The 18580-nt window shown below is 36.1% G+C and overlaps 1 protein-coding gene across 1 annotated transcript; it reads left to right on the forward strand.

Moving 5' to 3' along the window:
* The first annotated feature begins 231 nt into the window (after positions 1–231).
* LOC112043972 (uncharacterized) lies at positions 232–17157 on the forward strand. The gene is made up of 5 exons (XM_024079673.2): positions 232–4683; positions 5345–5444; positions 11944–12048; positions 13252–13410; positions 14303–17157. Exons 1-5 carry the CDS (start codon positions 3875–3877, stop codon positions 14354–14356), a joined length of 1227 nt encoding a protein of 408 aa, XP_023935441.2. The 5' UTR covers positions 232–3874; the 3' UTR covers positions 14357–17157.
* Positions 17158–18580: the final 1423 nt, after the last annotated feature.

Raw genomic sequence — 18580 nt, forward strand, 5'->3', positions numbered from 1 at the left:
TGTAGAGTTAAAAAGTTGTTCGACAAAACGAATTTCTATAACTATAATTTCTAAAGAAATAATTCTCTAAGTAAGTATATTATGATGATGATGTTATCAACCCATATTCATCTCACTGCTGAGCTCAGAATGAGAGGGGTTAGGCCACGCTTGCCCAATTGCGGATTGGTAGACTTTACACACGCAGAGAATTATGAAAATTATCAGGTATGCAGGTTTCCTCGCGATTTTTCCTTCACCGTTTGAGACACTAAACACTTGATATTTAATTTCTTAAATTATTAAGTATATAAATTATTATAACTGAACAAAAGTCGGAATCCGCACCGGAGAGAAATAAAACAACCAAGGCACTCGGCCGCTCCAATGCGAATCTCATTTATTGTAAAAAACTTCACAATATATACCTTTTGTACGAACCACTCGATATCGCGATACAAAGTTGCGGACTTCACATAGACTGCCATCTATCGGCACATCGCGTCGAATGGTCGATTATACAATAACTTCCAAGGATTTTAGCTAGGGTAGGCACTATTTGTACGGATTATATATATATGTATAATCAGTAATAATATATATAAAACTAGCCCACGCCACGCGGTTTCCCCGCGTATTTTCCGTTCTCTTGAATAATTTATTAATCCCTTTATTGAGAATACAGCGATAAAATATTGCATATGACACTGACAAATAACGTGGTTTTCTAGTGGTAACAGAATTTTCAAAATCGGTTTCACTAGACTGGATCTATTGAACCTATTTTGAAAAATTCTTTATTTTTTGGCGAAATCTCTGGAGATTAACCTGCAATGAACCTACAATCTCAGGTTTGAGGATTTCTACCCAAAATGAAATTATCTCCGAGCTAATATCGAGCTGTATAAAATTACGATAGAAATTAACAAAAATCTGCATAAACTAGAAATTCCTCTTCCAATTTGAAAGTCGGATAATCCAATGAAATAGTTATTAAAGCTTAATTGTTCTAATTGGATGTAAAACGTTTAGTTGCATACTTTTGTAGGTACATGAAAAGGGTGGGGTTTGAATCATAACACTGTGAAAATATTATGAAGGTACTGCACTCTACATGTCTATGGTAATAACATGTAGTAGATAATAAGTGTGTGTTGTAGTTAATAAATATATTTTTTTAATGAATATTTGCCATATTATATTTTAAATATGACCAATACTCCCATTCCTCTTCCTCTCCAACTAGTCGGAAAAGACCATCGATCGTAGATCGTTAGATGGGCCTCAAAGCGTCGCGGAATTGTCATTGGTTTCACACATTAAGTACGTCATCACTCGTAACACATTTCTCTTTATTCATGTTGTGGCTTGTTTTTTTACACTTCCTAAATGAACATGAAGGCATAATTAAGGGATTAAAACAAGAAAAAACAGTAAATATTTTTTTTTCACTCACAGCATGCGCTTGTTACGTACTAGGATAAGATGTGCGTGCACCTCTTTGGGTAATGACATAAAATTGTGTGTTCTTTAATATGGAGGGGCCCATGTAACGATTTAAATCAATGAGAAAAACTGTATTAGTGGTGGAGTGGGTACAACAATTAGACCAACGGGGCGGGGATCAAACCAACACCCCTCGGTGATGAGTCCGACCGCTCTTACCGTTGAGCTATTGAGGCTCAATTATGCATACAAACCACCAATATAAAAGCTAGTTAAGTCCAGTTGAAAATTTTGTGAAATTAATTATACCTACCTTCCCCTTGTAATTGGTAAATTAATAAGTCCATAATTATATTCATTATTTAACTTCAGATAAGGAGGAATAATACAATAATGAGAAGGTATAATTAAAATGACTTTCATAGTTTGGTACAAAGTTTCTTGAAATAGTTATTATGCTAGCGTCTAGAAGGTAAATTTGAAATTTCCAAATTTTCTTGAAATTATTATTATGCTAGAGTCTAGAAGGTGAATTTGAGGATTTTCGCTGTTTACCATTCTCCAAGAAATTGGCTACCTACGTAAGAGTCTATATCTTACAAAATTTAATTTTCTAAGTCAGACATTGAAGTCGAATTGTGTCGAATAAATGTATGTTCCTACCTCCCAGTATAAATTCCTAGCTTGGTACCTACTTCGACGGTTCGACGCGTATGTTTTTTTCTTCATTTAATGTTTGTTATATTTTATCTCCGTCATTTCTTAACCGTTTTTGAAAATTTTATTTTTGTTTGAAAAAGTATACTTCCAGATTGGTCCCATTTAATTTTCATGAAAATCGTTTTAGTAGTTTTGTGTTCAAATTAAAATAACGAACTACTGTGCTCTGCGCTATCGTTCACTATGGACTCAATAAAAACTGACAAATAAAATCTTTTTAATAAAAAAATTGAACCGACTTCAAAATCTCAAAAATAAACTAAAAAGCGAAAAATAACACCGTATGTGCTTCTGATCACTTTGAAGGCGGTGCCAACACAGCGACGTATAAATTAAAGCCCATTTTGAAAGAACCACGGGAAAGAACTGTCGTTGCATCCTTAAACTTTATGATTTAATAATCGGCTTGAGTTAATGTGTCGTCGTTATCAACCCATATACGGCTCACTGCTGAGCTCGAGTCTTCTCTCAGAATGAGAGGGGTTAGGCTAATAGTCCACCACGCTGGCCCAATGCGAATTGGCAGACTTCACACACGCAGAGAATTAAGAAATTCTCTGGTGTGCAGGTTTCCTCACGATGTTTTCCTTCACCGTTTGAGACACGTGATATTTAATTTCTTAAAATGCACACAACTGAAAAGTTGGAGGTGCATGCCCCGGACCGGATTCGAACCCACACCCTCCGGAATCAGAGGCAGAGGTCATATCCACTGAGCTATCACGGCTCTTAAGTTAATGTGTAGGACGCCTTATTTTCTATTGATTGACACTATTACAACTGTCCGCTTGAAATTTGATTTTACTCTGTTTAGCGATAGTTTTCCATTGCCACTTTAACAAAAAAATACAAAATTCTCCCATTCAAAAGCGAGCAGTGAAAATTAATAATGATAGTGGGTTTTATGTACATAGATTGGTCAATAAATAAAATTACCTACCTAAGTTAATTAATGGGCCATTTTAGTATACGCTGAAGCAAATGTTTACCTGTAACATTGACAAGAATCATTACGTTAATTAAATTTTCTTCATTGTAGGAAAAGTTTTTAAATTTTTTTTTACAAATGATCAGAATTGTTGCCTGGAAGTCAAATACGAGTATACCCTTACGTGCATCGGATGTAAGTATTCTTTTTTTTTTATTATCTACAAGTTAGCCCTTGACTACAATCTCACCTGATGGTAAGTGATAATGCAATCTAAAATAGAAGCGGGCTAACTTGTAAGGAGTAGGATGAAATCCACACTCATTTCGGTTTCTACACATCATACCGGAACGGCTAAATCGCACGGCGGTACGTCTTTGTCGGTAGGGTGGTAACTAGCCACGGCCGAAGCCTCCCACCAGCCAAAGTCTTACCAGCCACTCGTAGTTAACTATGATTTACTTATTGCCTCAGACCAATTACCTTTGAACTTGCACAGACCTGGATCAATTAAGAAAATCTCAATCTGCCAAGCTGGGGATCGAACCCAGGACCTCCGTTTTGTAAATCCACCGCGCATACCACTGCGCCACGTCAAAATTACCTACAATAAATGAATAATAAGTATAATACTTGAAAATATAAAGCTTAGTAAATTAGATAAGCAATCATACACGTATGTACCTAACCTACTACGAGTATATGCTTGGCATTTGCTGTAGCTGTAATATAAATATGAAATAATTATAGTTTGTTATTTAAGCTTTGTTTTAGATACCAGATTAACTTTACATTACCAAGATGCATGGACGATTACGTAACAATTTGAAGCTCATAATTCAACAGCATATGCTCAGAGCAGGGATCTGGAGCGACTCAAGCACGTATGGCATCCACTGGGCGGCCAAGGCTTCAATCGTTGCATTCATCTTGACAAACATAACACAAGCTATAACACTATTCACTACTAAAGGAGATTCGAAAGCGCAGCTCGCTTGTTTCAGCGTACTATCCTTCTGTTTCATGGGATTGTTGAAACTTTCCTGTTTGGTTTTGAAACAGAAGCATTGGCGTAACCTTCTCAGTCAAGCGATTGCATTGGAAGATGAACAATTGAATAACCGTGATTATAAATATGACTATGACTCTGATGATGAAGAGGATGACACTTTTAATGAACAAATAACTTCGTACACAAAAAAGATGTCAGCTATCTCCACTTGGTTGTCAAGGGTTTATGTTTTTACTGCAATAGTGTTCATGGCGTCGCCGTTTGTTGAGTACGGGTTAGGTGTGATCCAGGGTAAACCTATGGATCGATACGCTCACATACTACCTTGTTGGAGTCCACTAGACATTAGTGTGGTTGGCTATATGGTGAATATTTTGGCTGAGATTGTAGCCTCTTTATACTGCGTGAGAGTGCATATAGCTTTCGATTTGACCGTAATAGGCTTGATGGTGTTCATATGCGGACAGTTCAATTTACTTCACAAATATAGCGAACGTATCGGGGGAAAAGGCGAGAACTGCGAGCTATCAAATAGACGGGATATCAGAGCGCATTTCAGGATCACCAAATGCCATTATATTCACGTATTTGTATTGAAGTAAGTTATGTATTCAATTCATTTATATTATAATCGAAATGCTACTCTAACTCTTCACTACATAAAAGTCAAAATCAAAGTTAATTTGTTTCAATTAGGCTTAGTTTACAAGCACTTTTAAAACGTCAGGTAATATTATTATAAATTATTGGTGATAATAATTGGTCGAAAACTTAAAATTAGAGTTACGAGGGTTCCAAACGCGCCTTGGTCCGAGACGAGCCCACGACAAAGTCAGCCAGGTTGTTTTTTTTGTTTATCACCATTTTACAAATTTATCTAAACACAATCGTATAGTACATCGTTTCCCAACCTGTCCGTCCGCGTCCGTGGCTGAAAAACGTTGGGAAACGTTGGCATAGTGCAATTTAATACCAAGCTGGTTTATCGTGTAAATTATCCTTAACACTATACTAATATTTTTCTATAAGCTTGCGTTTAATGATCTGTCGTCCTATTGATTTATTTTTAAAAATTTCGTAGATACGTCTTGAGAACTATCCAAATCGATAGAGCATACTAAGATGTTTAAAAAGAAAAGAGGTCAGACGCTATGTTACCAAAGTCAATAGGTACTTAGTCTGTGAAGATACGAGTATTACTACTTACCTAGGTATTTGGTATCAATATGCTGATAAGTTTTGTAATAATATTGTTTTAGATCAGTAAACGAGCTCGGCAAGTTGATCAAGAATATTTTGGGAGTATACTTCACTCTCGCAACCTTAACACTTTGTTCAATCGCTATGCAGCTCAAGTCGGTAAGAAAGGAGAAGCTTTCCCGTGCCCAGTGGCATGCACATGTATTTTGACTAGGGTAGGCACTACACGCAGATACCTAAAATTAGTACCTACATAATGGAAAATCTCTTCTCAATGCTGCTTCCAGAGAAGAAACTGCGACTTTGCCGTATACACTTTAACGTAATTAAAGTAAATAGTAAGGACCTACCTACCTCCAAGGTCCAAACTTCTACCTGTATCTACATAAATGATATACCTATAGGTACCGGCAGGACCATAAGCTGACGAACTTTCAGCTTTTCAAAATTGTCCAGTTGGAAGATATTACTGAGCAAAAAATACATACATATCATACTCCAAGTATTAAGCAGAGTAAAAGAAATATATTAACTCGTAGGTAGGTAGTCGGTACCTATACTAAATACAAAATAAGATAGATAAAATAAAATAAAAGATTTAGAAAAAAGGGTAATAATAATTTTGATAAAATAAAACACAAAAATTAACGAATTGTGACTGTCTAGCGGCATAGAGTAATCAACTATGGAGATGCATCACACCCAAAACCAGCAACTGTCTGTCATTTTTTGAGGGGGACGAGACATCGAAAATATTTAACACCAATAAATATAGTTTGTGACCTTGAAGTACCCTCAACTATACATTTTATTCATAATACACACACACACACCTGTTACACGTAACTCGTTAAACAGATTTGTAGGGTTCCGTAGTCCACATCCTTGCAGTTATAGTACACACCCTTAAAGTTTCGCCATATCGGTCTGTCTGTCCATCCGTTTGTCCGCGGGGAAAAATAATACTTTCTTACACAAAGAATGGGAAACCACGTTTGACACCGCATACAGACAATACACTTTATATTACACTTTATAATACACTTTATACACTTTATACATATTGTGATACTTGTTTATCTCTTTTCAGTTCATTACGTTTAAGCAGTCGGGATTAGATATTTTTTTTTATTACAAATTTGATATAATTAAGTTAGGAAAACTTACAAATGAAACACTTCATAAGTTATTAAACTACAAGTTGTTGAACGTTTTTTATGCTACTCAGCTCACAGACCGGCATTGTTAGGGAGTCTTTACACGACGAAAACGATTACAACAATGTAACATCGATTCTATAGAAATAGTTTTTTTAAACGCGATGATCTTAATTTTGACAGAAGGGTAACATCTATACTATTTTTTTCCTTACATGGCAAAAAAGGTAAACAAAGATCCGTCGTCACGACATTCACATATTTCTCACAAACCGTCCGTTTCAACTAAATCATTTATATACACATCACTTCATTTAACGCGCACACCGCGAATTACATAAAAACTGCTTGTAATTAACTATTATATCACATTTATTTCACTAAAAACGAAATCACAACAAGTTTTATTTCTACAGATTAACGAAAATGTTGCGAATTTGACATTTCGTAATGCTAGATTGTCTATGAATTGAAGAGACGGGAAAGATACATGAAATTATAACTTGTCGATAATTATGTACATATTTTTTAATTTTAATATTTGTGTCCTTTGTGGCTTATAAATAAAATAAATGTGTATCTTTATTAACACAGCACCAAAGAATATATTATACTCCATGGAGAAGAAGTAAATCTACATACATGAAAACGTTGGACATAGCAGCGACATTATTTCCGCATACGAATATTTTTTCATAAAGTCAGTGGCAATTTTAAATGGAGATTTTTGATTTTAAAATAGTTGAAGGACCTAATTGAGAAAAAACAAATAATAATTTAAAAAAATATATACAACCGACTTCAAAATATTAACGTACCCACGAAATTAAAAAAGGGAAAAATAATATCATTATATTTTCTGCCAAGCCAGTGTATTCAATCTATTAATTCAAGGTGTACCCTATCGTAAAGATTTTTGTTTCTCAGACATTATTTTTGTCTGTCATGTGTTTTTTTCAGTAACGACTTAAGGCAACATCAGACGGGCTTGGCAGCGACTTCAAAATGATCAATAAGTAGAAAATATAATAATGTTATCTTTCCCTTTTTAATTTCGTGGGTACGTTAACATTTTGAAGTCGGTTGTATTTTTTCATAATATTTTTTTTTTATATTTTTAATATACCTAATAAATAAATCAATCCATATGAAATTCAACCTAAAATCCACCCATCTGAAAGTCGGAATTTTCGGTTAGTTATATTATTGTTAGTCATACACTACTCAGCAATCAGCAATAATATAACAACCAAACAACAAATAAATAACAAGACTAACAATTGCAAACGAAACAAATAAGTAATGATGATATGGAACAAACATTGACACGACCTCACTGTGAGCATGGAAGCGACAATGTGGCACTTTTTGCTCGCAGTTAACTCATCCTAAACCGAGCTTAACCGATCGCGGCGCGAGTGCTCCCGAATGTTTGTAATTATATAGCACGATCAAAATTTATTAAAAAACCGATAAACCGATTCTTCAACCACTTGCAAAACTTTTAAATTAAGAATAAAGAAAACAATACACAAATACGACTTGAATATTATGATTGCTGGATCAGAAAAATAAATAAAAGATTTGAAATACTAATGGAAAAAAATTTATTACTTTTGTTTCGCAACATGGTGAGATTTTTATTTTTCTGGTATACGTAAATCGTGATAGTCAGAGTTATTAGGATATTATATAAAGAAGTTTGAGAGATAGTGATGTACAAGGGGCCGAAACTTTGGTACAAAGGTTTTTGAATATATGACATTATGCGGTAATAAATTTAGTAGGTTCTAGAGCTAGAAAAATATTACGAATTATAATTAGAGACAGACAAGTGTACATTAATTCCAATTATGTTCTACATAGTCATTTGGACTAGTGGCGTATAACCAAGGTAAAAAAAGAAAGACATAATAATCTTTAATTCAATAGAAAAATATTTTTGTCGCTTTTTTGTTTTTCTCAATTGTTTTTCCATTATAAATTGCCACTGACTTTATTTCAAAAATATTCGTATGCGGAAATAATGTCGCTACTATATCCAACAAAATGAAATGAAATGTTAATGTTTTTTAACTTTTGTAACTTTTGTATCTTTTGTAATTTTTAAAAATGTAAACTGTAAAATTTTTGTAATTTATGTACTTGGAAATAAAGGCTATATTATTATTATCCAAATGAATTAAACTCTCACGCCCAGTACAAAATAAATATATATAAAAAGCCAAACGGAAAATAAATAAACTTACTTAAATACACAAAATAAATAAACTTAAATATATATTACATAAATACATATATGCACCGGGCGGAGGATTCACCCCGGCAGGGAGACCAAACGGCCGGGGGTCAGGGCGACAGGTGGAGAAACCGGCGGACTATCCTAGCCGAGTCCAGCAAGACCGCTTTTTGCATCTTACCTGCGAGCAAACTGCCACGGAACCCCAGCCGCCTCAGATGGTGAGCGAGGCTGACTGGGATCAAACCGTTGGCAGATATAACGATGGGGATGATTTCAGTGGACTCCACATGCCACATGGCGGTAACCTCGTGAGCCAGATCTAGATATTTACGTTTTTTCTCTGTCTCAGCTCTCACAAGGTTCTCGTCATATGGAATTGTGATGTCCACTAAAAACACCCTTGACTGTGCCCGGTCCAACACCACGATGTCAGGCTTATTCGCAAGAATAGTCCTGTCCGTGATAATGGACCGGTCCCAATAGAGCCGGACTCCGTCGCGTTCAAGCACTGGCACCGGTGTGTACTTGTAATAAGGCAACCTCTGGTCCAGGAGACCGTACGTCAGAGCAAGCTCTTGGTGAAGGATTTTGGCTGCTTGGTTGTGTCTGTGCAGATACTCAGTGTTGGCAAGAGCTGAACAACCCGAAAGCACATGTCTGAGTGACTCGCCGGGATGGCGACAGGCTCGACAGATGTCGTGAGTGCCATCCTTCAGAATGTACTTTCGGTAGTTCCGCGTCTTTACCACCTGATCTTGTATCGCAAAGACAAACCCTTCGGTTTCCCCAAAGAGGTCACCGAAGCGCAGCCACTGCACAGACGCTTTTTTACTGACATGGGGCTCATGAAGAGCCTTAAAAAAGCGTCCGTGCAGCTCCTTCCCCTTCCATACGGTCTCCCGGTCAGAGATGCTCTGTACCACTGGTTTTTGCCATTCGCTGTTGGCCAAAGTTAGCGGGGTGAGTCCTTTATCACATGCTATGACTTCTGTATGCATCGGGGACTCCATTTTCGTCTCGAAGTAGGTCCTGAGGCTGCATATCTCCCGATTGTGCATGGTCTTGGCGCTAAGTAGGCCTCGACCACCACACTTTCGGGGGACATACAATCTCATGACAGACGATTTTGGGTGATGCATACGATAGAGAGTCATAGTCGTGCGGACCCTTCTATCCAGGATGTCTAATTCGGTCTGAGTCCATCTGAGCACGCCAAAGGTGTACATGAGATTATTATTATTATTATTATTATTACTATATCCAACATTTTCATGTATTTCATGATTCACTTCTTCTCCTTGGTGTATATATTCTTAAAATGATATTTAATTTCCTAAAATGCACACAACTGAAAAGTTGGAAAACGAAACGAATATGGAACGTATTCGTTTTTTAAGATGACGTATAGTAACGGATATTTTAGTTTAGTTATTTCAGATATAACGATACCTACTTGATATCGTTACGATGCCCGCGGTTAACTTCTCAACCCTACTGATTGTCTTTGGTTCATAGTCAGCCATTATTGTTGTTTAAAATTGACATCTAAGAAAATTTCAAGTATAGCGAGTCTAGTATATTATGTCTGAGGTCTAGCGGATATTCAAAATGTTTTTACAGATAAACAAAATTATGGTTAGAATAAGTACCTACCTATTGTTCATATTATTTTATTTAAATTGTTAGTACCTAGGTAGGTAAATAAATAGCAGGAAGGTAGATAATTCATGATTGTGGGGGAAATGCTTAATTACTTAATTTAATTACTAGTACCTCAATTTTTGATTAAGGTTACACTTTGAAAAAATTATAGCTACTTAAAATAGGTAGCAAAACAAAAGAGAAATATTGCGACCGACCGAACTTTTAGTTTCAGCCAAAGTTCGGCAAAAATCGAATTTCGGCTCAGTTTCTCACACAGGGTTTCAAACTTTTTTGAAAAATAAAACATGTTTTTGATGTTTGAGAGTGTTTTACAAAAACACTCTTTCTCAACATCAAGTACCTTGAAAATGTTGAAATTTGTTTTTTTAATAATCTTGAATTTAATAACATACCTATCGATCGGTATAGGATAGATTCTAAAAAAAAAATAAGCGCATAATATCAGAAAACTTTGTCGATTGGTGCCAATATCGTCGATTGTTCAAATAGGTACCGTAGTCGAAAGAAAGTCGATTTCGGTTTACCTACCAAGTTGTAGGTAAGTATACAAGTACCTGTACCTACCTAACATTGTGTTTCTTCTAAACCCTTATAATAATGCTCCCGATCAAATTATAGTTCCTTATTTCGGCCACGGTGGCTAATCTCATGGTGAGATTAACCATGTCATCATCATCATCATATCAGCTGATGGACGTCTTTTTATGAACCATGTATGCAGGAGATATTATAGTGCACAAGTGTGGGCGCAAGCATAGGTGCACTCTCTTTTCGCTCACTGACATAAGTAGTCCGATGGAACGGCAGACCGGCACGACTGGTGAAAGATCAGGCGCAGGACCGACGGCTTTACGTGCTCTCCGAGGCACGAGAGTGTAACCAACGCCATCTACTTCCCAACTCCAGCTGCACCCTTACTAAGTAGTAAGTAGGTACGTACCTACTTCATTTCCAAGCTCAGTACGTAGGTAAGTAGGTCATTTAAGTACTTAGCTCATTGGAGGTCCCTCTCTAGGTTATCTATTTCATAAAATAGCCTACTTATGAAGGTATCCAATGTTTTTGACGTGACAACGTCTTATAAATTGGTTTGCCGGGTGACACTTCAAGAAACTGCGTTACGCTCCGCTCACGTTATGCGCTCACAATGAGAGCGAGTGAGAGGCACGGGCATGGTTAGCCCGCCTAAGAGCGAGAGAGACAGACATAAAAAGTGAAAGGCACGCTTCCCTTCCACTCGAGCACAGTTAGCCCGCCTAAGAGCGAGAGAGACAGAGCGAGAGAGAGAGAGTGAGAGAGATAGGCATACACACCGGTTCATGTCTTGCGCTTCTATTTTGTATGTATATTTGTATATAAATACGTATGTATGTGTAAAGGTAAAAATAAAATTTTGTTAATATGAAATTCAGTGCGAGATTCTTTGTATAAATTAATGTTTTAAATATAATTCTTTGTATAAATAAATGTTTTAAATTGTTACTATTATTTCATCCTTCTTCCTACTATACGAATGAATATTCACATTAAAATTATTTTACCACTCAAAGTCGTTGTCACGTAAAACTTTACAGCCAACCAATTTTTTTTTCAGGAACATTTGAGTGCTGCGCAGATAATATCGCTGTTGCAGTACATGGGAGCGACCCTCATGCAACTTTTCCTCTTCTGTCAATACGGGGACGCAGTCTTTACGGATGTAAGACAATCATTTTTAAGGTTCCGAACGTACGTAGCATAAAAACGGAACCCTTATTATCTCTCTTGCGCACATTTTAATGTCTGTCTGTTTTCACCGAATGTACTAGATCAATCCAGTTGAAATTTGGTACACAATAAATTTTAGTGACCCAAATACAGGGATGTATTGTGAATAGGTAAAATTTGAATATGGGGGACACTTGAGGGGTAAGATGGAAAGTTGAAAAAAAAAACTTTTACAAACTTCATTGTGTGACACATCAAATGAAAGGTATTATATGAGGATTTTTATGAAAATTGTTTTTTTTTTGGAATGAAAAAAAATATCTTTCAAGTTATTTAAACAAATAGACGACAATTTGACTATGCCCTTTTTTCCGAAACTACTGTATCTAAAATTTTGAAAAAAATACAAAAATTTTTACTTGAAGATTTCCGGAAAATTTTGAAACTATGAAATTTTTGTATAATATGAAGGTCACTTTTGAGGGGCAAGATGGAAAATTAAAAAAAAAATAGACCATTCCCCCCCTGTTCTCCGAAACTACCAAACACAAAATTATGAAAAAAATACAGTAGTTAGCTTTCTACTTGAAGATTTTCGGAACCGCAGAAATATGAAATTTTTGAATATGAAGGTCACTTCTACGACACAGTAGGTGTCAAAGCACCCCTCAGATCTAATAATACAGGTACACTTAGTTTTTGCGTAATAATATTGTAAGTTTTAATTAAAAATAAATAGATGAAAAAAATATTTAAGACTACTGTAAGTTTGTATTCTGTATAATTTGTAATTGTTAAATTTTCTGATGACTGTTTAGTTTAGTTCGTAAATATTTATTATATGGTTTTTGTATTTTTTTTTTTATATATAATAATAAAATATTTTAATTTCATATTTTCACTTCTGGGGGGCAAGATGGAAAATTAAAAAAAACTACAAAACCGATTGGGAAAATTCTTTCAGTTGGGAAGCTACGCAGAGTGCATTAATCTATATTATATTCCCGTATTCTTACTGGAACGGAATGGCAACCCCGCACCGGAAAGTGCAGTGTTGGTCTACCCTCCACTAGGTGCCTGTTGGACTGATGACTGGACTTGATGCTGGCTCAAGACTGTGTTATTTGGAAGTCTATGTCCAGCAGCAACGTCCATCGGCTGTTAATGTTGATGATCGTGATGATCATGTTTCTAGAGTTTCGTGAGCTTAGGAGAAGGGCCGTTTTGCTCAGCCAGCTGGTGCCTCAGTCCAAAGATACGTCGCGAGATAGCAATGCTATGCATCGGCATGTCTCGACCAAGCAGGATGCTCGCCGGACCTTTCAACTCCTTGGACTTGCCGTCATTTATCCAGGTTTTTAACACTCACATAATAATAGACTTAGGTATCATGATTATTAGAGCCGTAATAGACCAATAGTGGATATGACCTCTGCCTCCGATTCCGGAGGGTGTGGGTTCGAATCCGGTTCGGGGGAATGAACCTCCAACTTTTCAGTTGTGTGAATTTTAATAAATTAAATATCACTGGTCTCAAACGGTGAAGGAAAACATCGCGAGGAAACCTGCATACCAGAGAATTTTCTTAATCCTCTGCGTGTATGAAGTCTGATAATCCCCATTGGGCCAGCGTGGTGAACTATTGGCCTAACCCCTCTCATTCTGAGAGAAGACTCGAGCTCAGCAGTGAGCCGAATATGGGTATGGCTATTATAACCCAAAACTACTTACTAGAGAGGAGGTATGGAGATTGAACCACCACGCTGCTCTAATACAGGTTGGCGGGATTAGAGTGATAGTGTTAAATTAACGACTATTAGCGGATGTTAATGATAATGACATTTCGTGAATATACAAAATATTGACCAATGTCGGCGGAGTTGTCCCCGTCTCTTTCATCCCAATGCAATGAAAGATATAGTATAGTAATATTTCTGGTTGCGCACTATTGGTTGACATTTCGCCGTTCCCAGAGAATTAAATGGTAACTGCCATTACACGTGTATTACACGTGTATAGTATTATTTCATTTTTGGGATCTATAGGTAGTAATACATCTGCTTAATTTAATTACACGCAGTTAATAATTACTCGGGGATAGTGTAGCTTCCCAACAGTGAAAGAATTATTTAAATCAGTTTAGTAATTTCAGAACCTATTCTTTGCAAACAGACAAATCATTTCTCTTAAAAATAATAATAGGTATTGACCATTATTTTCTTACATAATCATTTTCTTATTTTCAGATCATACGTGCCGCTTACAGCTACTACGCTGTTTTAAGACAGACGTCGAAATAATATTTATATTACGATGATAATTTATAATTAATAATATATCTACGTAACTCTACTATGACTACTTTTGTACCTCTGCATTTATCTGTCTATCTAAAATATTTTTTTGTTATGTCATTTTAGACCCCTTTTTTACGTAGTCGGGTTATATAAATTCTGTTAATTATAAATCCCGTAGGAACCGTGTTTTTTCCGGGATGAAAGTATTAGTCCAGAGTAAATATACAACGTGTCCCAAAATTCAACGATAAGCGGGCGCCAAAAGATTGACCTGCTCATGAGCACTTAAGGAAAAATAATAAAAAAAATATACCTAAATTTTTTTTTTAGTTACAAAATAAATTTTAAAATTCTTTGAAAATTTACACCTTGTATGATATTTTGAACTACCGCAGCTACAATTTCTTAAATATGCTTAAGATTTTTTTTGTATCGGAACCTAAGTAGTACTACTATTCACCACAACTCTTAAAAACACCACAATGCCCGCAGTTTTTACACAAAAAAAAATCAAAATATTTTTTTTCCCTCAAATTTTTAAAGATTTTTACTTTCAGTCTACTTTGACTCATGGTCTTGCAAAAAAAAGTATGAACACCGCTATGGCAAGTTATTTTCAAAGTTGACGCAACTAATCAAGATTTCAAAATAGTATAATACCCTAGGATAACTAGTCACAAAAAAAAATATGCGTACCATTTGTAAACAAGAACCAAATTTCTTAATTGTTCTTGTTGTTAGTAATAAATTTTACTATGTTCCAAAAATGTGTTTGTTATTTTAATTACACAACATTAAAGTAAATGTTCGAATTGTTTTCCACCGGCATTAATACAGGCACGACATCGCCTTAAAAACGACCGTTTTATTTTTCGCGCATATCTTCTAGCATTGATATGTGCCGCAGCCTGAGTGATTTTTTGCCGAAGCTCGTCCAATGTCGTAATCGGTTTTGCGTAGATCCTGTCTTTGAGACAACCCCAATAAAAGAAATCCAGGGGGTTTAGGTCGGGTGATCGGGGTGGCCATAGGATAGGACCAAGTCGCCCGATCCAACGCCCCGGATACTCGTGGTCTAGGTATTGTCTCACAGGACGAGCGTAGTGAGCTGGGCAACCATCATTTTGATACCACATATTTTGAAGGTCGCTTAGGGGGACGTCTTCTAGTAATTCTTGCAAATCATTTTGTAAAAAGTTCAAATAACTGTCCCCATCTAAGTTTCCTTGTAATTCAAAAGGCCCAATCACTTTTCCATTTAAAATGCCCGTCCATAAGTTGACCTTAAATTGATATTGGGATTTGTCTTCTCTCATCAGGTGCGGATTCTCATTGCTCCAGCTGTGTAGGTTGTGAAGATTTAAATAGCCATCTTTCTTGCAGGTTGTTTCATCCGACCATAGTACTTTATCCAAGAACTGAGGATCTTCCCGATGCTTTTGAAGCATCACTCGGCAAAATGCGATCCGCAGTGGATAGTCCCGTGATAGTAACGTTTGTACACGTCTGTAATGATATGGGTGTAGCCGATGACGTTTTAGTATTCGATGTGCTGAACTTTTTGGGATTCCCGTAGCTGCTTCTATGGCACGCACTGAGGTAGTTGAATCAATGTTTATTTCATTGAGAACTTCTTCATCGCATTCCGATCTAGGTCTTCCAGCGTTTCTTCTAGCTGACGGCAAACGACCCTCCGAAAACGCTTGATGCACATTCATAAATACCCGATAATCTGGATATCTTTGAGCGTTTGGGTACCTTTCTCGATACAATCTGCTAGCAGCGTTAGCATTGCACCGACATTCTCCATAAATGAGATGCATGTTAGCGTATTCCATCGGCGTGTATGGTTGCGGCATGATAACGCTAAACAGTCCAAAATACACCAAAAGTCCAATTCACAAAACACAGGCACAGTCCAAAATAATGCCAGGTCAGTTCAGTTTGCAGATCACTTAAGTCCAGTCCAAAATGCAAAGCCAAAAGTCGTTAGTACGAGAGCCACGTCAATTGAATACGGAAAGTTGCGCAGTAAACAAAGGAGCAGAGCGTACTGACTTGCTGGGAACAGGATTTTCTTTACCTGCATCATTGTCATTCAACAAAGAACATCTGTCTATCCCTCTCTAACGTATACTTATCGCTATCTTTCTCTCTCTCTCTCTCTCTTATTTTTAAATGTTATCGTTCGTTCCATTAAAATTCTAGGAAATTGCAACGTATGACTCACATCATTTTGTGCATAAAGTAAAAGTGATTTCTAGGAGCAAAAACATTTTAGAAATTTAGTTCTTGTTTACAAATGGTACGCATATTTTTTTTTTGCGACTAGTTATCCTAGGGTATTATACTATTTTGAAATCTTGATTAGTTGCGTCAACTTTGAAAATAACTTGCCATAGCGGTGTTCATACTTTTTTTTGCAAGACCATGAGTCAAAGTAGACTGAAAGTAAAAATCTTTAAAAATTTGAGGGAAAAAAAATATTTTGATATTTTTTTGTGTAAAAACTGCGGGCATTGTGGTGTTTTTAAGAGTTGTGGTGAATAGTAGTACTACTTAGGTTCCGATACAAAAAAAATCTTAAGCATATTTAAGAAATTGTAGCTGCGGTAGTTCAAAATATCATACAAGGTGTAAATTTTCAAAGAATTTTAAAATTTATTTTGTAACTAAAAAAAAAATTTAGGTATATTTTTTTTATTATTTTTCCTTAAGTGCTCATGAGCAGGTCAATCTTTTGGCGCCCGCTTATCGTTGAATTTTGGGACACGTTGTATGTATATTTCCATTCCATATTTCAGCCAAATCGCTTCTAGCGGCGTTAAAGAGTAACAAACATCTAAACAAACATCCATACAAACTTTCGCGTTTATAATATTAGTAGGAAGTAGGATAATCGCCAGTCGGTACTAGCAAGTAGGTAGTAGGGTGTCCCTTATATGGGCAAAAAAATTTTTTTTTTAGATATTAAAACGCATACCCCCTATTTCTTTTTAGACTACCTAGACTAACTTAAATACAAAATTTAAACTTCCTACGTCAACGTTAACCCGTGCCGACAGGGCCCGGAAGATTTAAAAAATTTCGGTTTTTGGCCCTTTCCGTTATATAACTAAATAAATTGAAATACTCAATTTTCTATAAAATATTTATTAAAAGATAAAATTACAGATCAGGCAGGATAGTTTTTTTAGGATTAGTCTCATTTTACAGTCCGGATACAGAGTTCTATGCTCCTGAACACAACGAAGCAAAAATTGCTTTTGCTCTTCCTTTGCAGTATCAAACCACGAAATCTTGCATAAGTTTTACAGCTCTTTATAGTCGTATCTTTGACAGCCCTTAAAGAAAGCACTTTTTTTTGCTTCTGTATAGGTAACAACCCATCCCCCACTTCAGCCCATAAAGAAATGGGTGTCTGGAGGCCGCCTTATCAATTTTTAATCGACTAAATAAATTTGTGCTCTTGACAGACACAAAATCACTTAATAAATAAGACAGTATTAACTTGATTGATGATTTTCTTGCATCAATAAATAAGACAGTATTAACAATTTATATATTTCTCCAAATAAAATTAAAATTGGCAGACGTTCTTCTTTAGAACTTCTTACGTCAAGTCCATATAATAATTTCCCATCCCAGTGAACGGTCACCATTTCAAGCATATTATTCTGAAAATCGGATTTAATAGATTCAGTTCTATCCTTTCGGCCCTGTGTGCGAACACGTTAAATAGACGACATGTTTGTCGGGTAATCATCACAGCCAAGATCTAGTGCTTCTACCACAGCCTGAAGTATATAGACAGAATCCCTTATGCATAATTGACATCTATCTAAAGCTGCAACTATCTTAGGCTTTCCTTTCTCTTTTTGTAGTAGTTTCTGAACTTACCATTTGAGAGGTGGATGCCAAGTAGTCCTCAAAACTTTCATTAGAGCTGGTAAGTTGTTCTTGATGTCCCTTCGCTTGAATAACATGTTGCGTTCTAACTGATGACGATAAACCTCCAAAATACATTTGCTCACATCTTTTTTTCTCTTCATTTAATTTGCTTTGTCTTGCCCTTTCTTCTTTTTCGGCCAACTTTATGTCTACACCCGCTAAACATCCTAGATGCCCTGGTTCTCATTGTTTTTGTAAAAATATTTTGTCTTCTTCAATTTTAATCCGTTCTAAAGCATCAGCGTGCGCTATGTCAAATAATCAAAGCAAACCAAG

The sequence above is a fragment of the Bicyclus anynana genome, chromosome 9, assembly GCF_947172395.1.
Source record: "Bicyclus anynana chromosome 9, ilBicAnyn1.1, whole genome shotgun sequence".
Classification (NCBI taxonomy): Eukaryota; Metazoa; Arthropoda; class Insecta; order Lepidoptera; family Nymphalidae; genus Bicyclus; species Bicyclus anynana.

Excerpts from the sequence above, each read along its gene's own strand:
- LOC112043972 (XM_024079673.2), top strand. The coding sequence starts at position 3,875 with ATGCATGGACGATTACGTAACAATTTGAAGCTCATAATTCAACAGCAT. Across the intron at positions 12,049-13,251 it reads GGGACGCAGTCTTTACGGAT|AGTTTCGTGAGCTTAGGAGA; the intron begins GTAAGACAATCA and ends TCATGTTTCTAG. Across the intron at positions 13,411-14,302 it reads ACTTGCCGTCATTTATCCAG|ATCATACGTGCCGCTTACAG; the intron begins GTTTTTAACACT and ends TCTTATTTTCAG.